Source organism: Atta cephalotes (assembly GCF_000143395.1).
Source record: "Atta cephalotes unplaced genomic scaffold scaffold00055, whole genome shotgun sequence".
Lineage (NCBI taxonomy): Eukaryota > Metazoa > Arthropoda > Insecta > Hymenoptera > Formicidae > Atta > Atta cephalotes.
The window spans coordinates 524,577-531,786 of record NW_012130119.1 but is presented as its reverse complement, the minus strand read 5'-3'; the positions used below and the strand labels follow the sequence as shown (position 1 = coordinate 531,786).

The 7,210-nt window shown below is 36.5% G+C and overlaps 2 protein-coding genes across 2 annotated transcripts in view; one reads left to right on the top strand and one right to left on the bottom strand.

The window, feature by feature from the left end:
- Nucleotides 1-297: 297 nt before the first annotated feature.
- On the bottom strand, nucleotides 298-5,335 carry LOC105623287 (mediator of RNA polymerase II transcription subunit 24). Its single transcript, XM_012204685.1, has 11 exons — nucleotides 5,231-5,335; nucleotides 5,012-5,137; nucleotides 4,599-4,935; nucleotides 4,027-4,443; nucleotides 3,770-3,953; nucleotides 3,350-3,692; nucleotides 2,683-3,128; nucleotides 1,522-1,614; nucleotides 1,161-1,451; nucleotides 634-1,078; nucleotides 298-444 (listed from the first exon to the last, which is right to left on the bottom strand). Exons 1-11 carry the CDS (start codon nucleotides 5,333-5,335, stop codon nucleotides 298-300), a joined length of 2,934 nt encoding a protein of 977 aa, XP_012060075.1.
- A 1,374-nt stretch (nucleotides 5,336-6,709) lies between these two features.
- The window catches only part of LOC105623318 (RNA-binding protein cabeza-like), an 8,569-nt gene continuing 8,068 nt past the window's right edge, over nucleotides 6,710-7,210 (top strand). The window contains exon 1 of the mRNA XM_012204716.1: nucleotides 6,710-6,722. Coding sequence (XP_012060106.1) covers nucleotides 6,710-6,722 — 13 coding nt within the window. The remainder of the gene's footprint in view (nucleotides 6,723-7,210) is intronic.

The window sequence follows — 7,210 nt, the reverse complement described above, 5'->3', positions numbered from 1 at the left end:
ACACACACACACACACACACACACACACACACACATATATATATATATATATATATATATATATATATATATATATATATATAGATCCGTTTTCAGACGTGCTTTTATCTTTAAAATTCTATAGGACGTAATGTAAATTATAGCAAATTAGCACGCTAACGTTATAAGCGTGTTCTGAATACAGGCCATAATGTACAAATAGTAATCCTCTAAATATATACATATATAATTTGGTACTCGTTAATAGAATACTGAATTTAAAAAAAATGCATTCTCTAATTTTCAACAATTGTGCCTTTATTTTGTGGGTTTCAGATTAATATTCCGCAACATACATAGATCTCGTGCGGTAGCTTTGCGTCCAATTATAGTTTGTATGTCATACAATCTTAGCAGAATATCAGTCGTGAATAATTCGGGCAATGCTTTGAGAAGACAGGGTACCTATGAAAACAAATATATCATATAAACTCATCAATAACTTATCTCAAGTTAATTATAAATTGAAAAGAATGAAAAGGAAAAATATTTTTTTTAGAAAAATTAAACCCTAACTATAAATTATTTCTTCAAACGTTCGATATTGAGAAGTGGAAATAAAATTACTGGCTACAAATATAAAAAAAAACGTACCAATGTTTGCGACATTCCTTGTAACACGATGCGAGTCCTGTCTTTCCCACACTGCACCATGAGCCGCAGGAACTGAAGTATGAAATGAGTCTGTTGAGACACTTCACCATCTCTGCCGGCCAAAAAAGCGAATATGGTAAACAGATTGTTTAATGCCGTCATAAGTGGATCCCTCAGAATGACCGACTTTTGTCCATTACTCGAACCCTGCGCCTGTGGACTCTGCGAACTGAACATGGGGACGTTCTCGCCCGTTTCATTGAGTCGAAGAAGTTTATTGGATACGCCGAGAGCATCCAGATCATCCGTGTCCAGATCGCGTCGCACGCGCTTACGGCTGTTCCCTCGGTACGGATTCGAATTGTTGTATTCCAAAGTGGAGAATATGCAATACACGCATAATTTCGCTAAGATAGATGACTGTGGTTCCACAAGCTCATCACTCCTACGTAAAACGGAATTTACATGTAACGAACATGCTGTGTACAAAAATTTGATCAAGATGCGAGATAATAAGATGAACTCACTGCATCGAATTATGTAAGTATTGCGGTATTATATGATTTATGAGGTCTAGAGTGCAGTTCTCTATGTCAAGATGGAAAACTGCGAAGGCCAGATCCACGGCTTGATCCAGTTCTTCTTGATAACGATATTTCAGTACTTCCTTGACTATATTCGTGACGAACCATAAAGAGCCGCCGGTGTTTAGCAGGGACTCCAACGATTGCGTGGCTTGTATGTTTATCCACCCACGTTGATTTATGTTTTGCCAAACGGATTCCAACTGTTCCAATATTGGTTGTCGCGATATAATACTGTGAAAATGCCATAAAAATGACAATCCCAAAAAACGATGACAATTCGTTTTCAAAAGATACTAAATACCTGTGTGACATCGAGAGAACCTTCGTTTTTGATTGAGTGGGCGGATGCACGTCGTACTGCATTTTCCGAATAATCTGGACCATTAAACTAGATCTGAAAGAAAAAGATAGATTTTTAAGAAAAAGATAGAAATTTAAATTGTAACATAATATATAAATAACAAATATATAAATGTATGAGATAACATCTAAAGAAAATGGAATCAATTTTTATCTAAAAAAAAACAATTAACAATGTTATATAATTAACAATGTTATATATATTATAGGGTGCATCACCAAAATCCAGACAAATCGAACAATTTCTTTAAATAAAATATTTTTAATGAAAAATTAAATATTACAAAAAATCCTTTTACATGACACTTGGAGGATCCCTGTAGAGCATAATTATTCGATATATCCCCCATTAGCTTAAATGACAATATCTATATTCGGTTTGAAGTGTTCGCACGCACGCTGTAATATAGTGTTGTCCATGCCGACGAATGCTGCTTCAATAGCGATCCTTAATAACCTCATATTGGGATGCTGAAACTTGTTTGTGACCCTTTCAATTACGCTCTATATGTAGTAGTCCAAGGAATTTAAATCTGAGCTGTTGGGAGGCCAGAATAGGAGCAGAGGCGAGCAACTCGGCTTGTTCAGCATCTGTCGTATCTTTAATGTGTACGAATTGTATCGAAGATCCTCTTTAGCAATTCGATGGATTGTTGACTCGCTTACACCAACAATCGATGCTAATTTTCGCAATGATTGTCCTGGGTCATCCGAAATCAGCGTTTGAGCCCTTTCAACGATTACGAGGATCCTCATAGTGCATTCTTTCGAGTGATTCTTCCTCGCTGGAACCTTCGTAGACTGTTCTAAAGCCGTATATTTTGCCACAACATCATAAATGATTGATCTCGGTATTCAAAGAACCGAATTATTTCCGTTGCTGAGCGCCCAGCGCGAAGGCCTTCGATGATTGCAGCTCTTCGCACTTGATTTCAATAGTCACATCGCGACTATTTTGAGAATATGACTTTATGATATGATTTACTAGAAGTATCAGACTTTCTCGGACGCTAACAACAACTTCTGGCGGAGGCACAGCGGAAAATTTAAATTGAAATTTGTCCGGATTTTGGTGACCCTGTATTTATTCCATTTTTTTTACCTGTCTTTAAGATTATCTTGCATCTCATCACCCGAAAGCGGCGTCAGGAAGTGCTGGACCATGTTCATAGGTTTCAGCAGAGCATCTTGGTGCGTGATGCTCATGTATGCACACAACCAAGCAGCGGCACAGACAGGCAGACAGCAGGCCGTTGCTCGCAAACCGTCCAGAGCTCTCTTCACGTCGCCAGCGCCCAGTACTCCGCTCTCCCATGCACAGAGCAACTCCTTCACCGCGCCCATTGCCGACTGGCATGCAACGTGCCATTTTAAGTTGCTCGATTTGAAATCAGGATCCGGCGAGTTAATCTGCGCCAGTAGAGCGTCCACCCTTGCTGAATCGACGCTTTGCAACATTCTCTGCGGCGATTTCAGTTTATTCCGTTCCGGCATACATTCACGCACCCATTGCTCAAAAAATGAATCTCCGCCTTCTTCCAAAACAACCTGAAAATCAATTTTTTATAACAAAACTGCACGTAGGTATAATATATAAAAAGCCTATTTTTTATCGCTGCACTGGACTGCATTAGAACTTATCTCTTTCATTAAACTTTAAATATATCTGTTTTAAGTACAAGTGTATACTAGTTTAGTCACAAAGAACAGACCTCAAGTTATAATTATCTGTGTATGAAATTTGTAACATATATCAACGCCAGACTTACATCAGAGCCATATGTTTGTACTATGGAACATAACATAAGAAATGATACATCGAATAACATTGCTCTCGTCGCTGCTGTCTTATCAGGTACCGGCTCGTTAATCTGTTTACTACATTCGTTAAACTTGATGAGTTTCGTGACAAAAGTCTTCAACTCTCCCTCTACGGTTGCCACGGCCAGCATCAATTCAAAGCTCTTTCCCGTCAAGACTTGATATAATACACTCAGCAAGCCCTCTTGAATCTTTGCATAATCTGCGTTCAGCGTTCTCAAAATTCCGTTCAGTGTCTGCCCGGCGCGTACAATTACCTTTGGAATTGATGACGTCGTAGTCGCTCCTTCTCTGCAATGATATATATCGTAAATAAAAATTCAACTGTCTAAGTTTTATCAAAAATAATTTATTTTTCAAGTGCATACCTCCTAGCGCCAATTTGCTTCGCTTGCTTCTCCGTCACGAGATTTACCTTCTGTAATTCATTCAACAAGCATTCTACGTAATTGCACGAGCACGTGGTATCCATTATGTCAAGTAGAGGTGTGAATTGGAGCAGCAATTCAAATGCATCCAAAATATCTTGCGAGTATTCAAACTTTTCATCACCTATAAAAATGCAAAGATGTAAAATCAAATTTTATTTTCCGACAGTCAGATAATTTCAACTAATTTTACCGACCATTCAAATTAGACACGTGCAACTCCTTCAATATATGCGGCACCTTTAAAAACGTAAAGGCTCCCCATTGAGACTCTTTGAACGTTCCTGTTACATTATGCAGACACATAAGACAAGCACGAATGATCTCGCAATAAAGCCGCGCGTTTGTATAACTCTTTAATCTCTGCACCATCAGCAACTGGTTGACGAACACGGTTGTCTCGGTGCTAGGATTCAATAATACTTGAACGGCAAAAAGTGGCTGCAGGCAATGAGTAATGGATTCCATTTTAGTTTTCTCAGGGCAAAGACTTTCGATCTCCAAATTACACAACTTTTTTAGAGAATCTTCTATTGGCACCACAGACTTTTGAGTACTCGTCTTCAGTAACGTCTCGATTTCCTGGCATTTCTTTACAACTTCTATGTATAGATCTAAAAAAAAAGATGTATAAATAAATAAAGTATGCAAAAATTAATTAATAATTAATTAATTACATAAATCTATACAAAATAAACACAAATTGAATATAAATTTGTATTTATATTGTATTGTATAAAAAATTTAAAAGCATCAGCCTTAATCATACCTTTATCATCATATTTAGCCAGATACATCATCGCACATAAAAAATCTGAATTCAGCATCTGCTGCAAAATACTAGCAGGTTTGTCTATAAGTTCGCTCGGATGCGGAGTGAGAGGATTGCTCTGGGGCGTCTTTGTTAAAGTATGTAAATAACATTGCAGAAGCCAATGTACAATAGATAAGACTGCTGCTGCTAAAAGATCTTCTTCTGGTTTACCACGGCATGTGATACCAACTTGAATAGATTCCAAAAACTCCAGCAAACTCACAATGCAATGGGGCTTGTGAAACGCATCATATTTACTTATTCGCTGCAACACTGCGGCATATGACACCAACTGCAAGATAATTTGAAGTATAAATCACTGATATGCATACAATTTAGATATCCTTTGGAATATGGAATAAACAAACCTGAGAGCTTAACGAGTGCTTCAGATATGACAGTACCAACTGATTAGGTCCTGGCCCCACTAATGCTTGTTGTAATATACAATCTGCTAAGTTATATACATCGCCGCTTACTCCTCTTGGAAGAATCTGAAGATTTGTTTCAATTTTGGAAAATATTTAGAACTTTAAAAAACAAATAAAAAGCATATCTATCATCAGAGTTAAAATGCTGACGTTTACCGTTTTAATATTAATACCCCATTGCAAATCAGTCCAACGCTCTCGCCAAGCTCGTAGCAAAAGAGCTTTTAAGCTACTAGTTTTACTAGTTACTTTGGTCTCCATTAGTAACGTTAAAATATTATACAATAGTAGAAATATTTGATAGTTTGCAGTAAACAAAACATTCTGTTAAAAAGTTTAATATCAGTTGTAAAGAAAGAAAGTTTTTAATTCTGAAAATAAACATTAAATGATTATCTCCAATGATTAAATAGCATTTTACAAAAAATGTTTAGTACCTAAACTATGAAATATAAATAAATAAATGTTACTATTGACATAGGCCTGTACTTTTTAGCTGAACTTTTGCACCAATTCATCTTTCTTCTTTTGAGGAAGAAAGATAAATTTCAAAAAGTTCAACTGAAAAGAACAAGACTATATAACTTAACCTTATATTACTGATATATTTCTCTTTAAATTACGTACATGAGATGTTTCAACATCTCATCATTATATCTCAATTTTCATTGTCTACTTTGATGTACAATTAAATAAAAATTGCAATATTCTGTACATCCTTTTTTAGATAGAGGCAAAAACACTTGTTAAATTACAAATGTACGTATAAATAGCAATCATTTAACGAATTTATAAGATTAGAATATCCTGGACATGATAATCAAGCTAATTCTTATTCTAATCGTTTTTCTAACCTTTACAGACTATCTTTCCAGCATTCGTGAAAGAATATATAACAATTTTATCATAAATTTACTGACGAATGAAGAATCGCTACTGTAAACTTATCGCCTTTCTCATTCACTTTTAAATATAAATCTTTTAAATATATTAAAACTTTTAAATATATTATAGTAAATATTTAATTAAATTTCTTGCTAATCTAGATCGAGAGAGCCCAGTCAGCCCGGTAAATTCCAGGCTGGAAATTTCCAGCGTTTCAGAACGTTTCTATTTTCTACAACTGTTTCCAATTTTCAATTCCCTTTGCTATTTTCAACCCTTTTCCTAGTTCCCACGATGTCCGCGTGGCTCAAATGGCGCGATTTATCATTAACATCCAGTAGCCAATAAGAAACTCTCTTTCCTAGAATCTTTCACGTTTCCACTCTTAGAAAAAAATCACGAATTGCAATCGAAAGATCCCTCGGGAACGACGTTTTTCATTGGACAACGTCAGCCGGAAGCGAGCAAAACGTCATTTGGGATTTCCGGCTAGTCGTTTCCGCTTCCGTCCGCAAGGTAGCCGTGTTCGGTTTCACCATTCCAATTTGATTCGTAAGCTCGTAAAAGAGACACGAGACGCGTGACTAAACAGTGAAGACGGTCCCACTAGGGACGGAGTATCTGTGAAGGAAGAGACGAGGAGGAAGAATCCGCGATCAAGTTGCTTTGAGTCCAAAGCGCTCAAGCAAAAGTCACCTCTCCGTCTCCATCGACGGTATCTCTTCATCGTTCATCCAAAGAAGCGGCACGATGACGGACAGTCGTGAGTATTTAAGTAAAATTACAGTTGCATGATTTACGAAACGAGACTATTTACTCCCAATGATGATGAGCCACCTCGGGAAGCATCGCCACGCGCATCGTAGACCTAAGTCGGAAGGTCTGAGAGGAACAACGAGCGTTGCAAGTCGCGATCAACATCGTCTTGTCGATTACGAGTGAAAATGGCGATTAGCAGAGGCGTCGAATACATTGGAGTAATGTTGGAATAAAATTTTCGCGGATTAGGAGATTGGATTTTTGCGGACTCGAAAATGAGAGAGAAATATTATTTTTGTCGTGGAAATTATTGCTTCTCCGAATGGAGAAATATTAACACGTTTATAAATTTATATATATATATATATATATATATATATATATATATATATACTACTTCTACTAATAATTAATTAATACTATAATTATATAATAAGTATTTTCTACTACGTAACTTACTTAGTTAGTTAGTTTACTTTACCTTTTACCTTT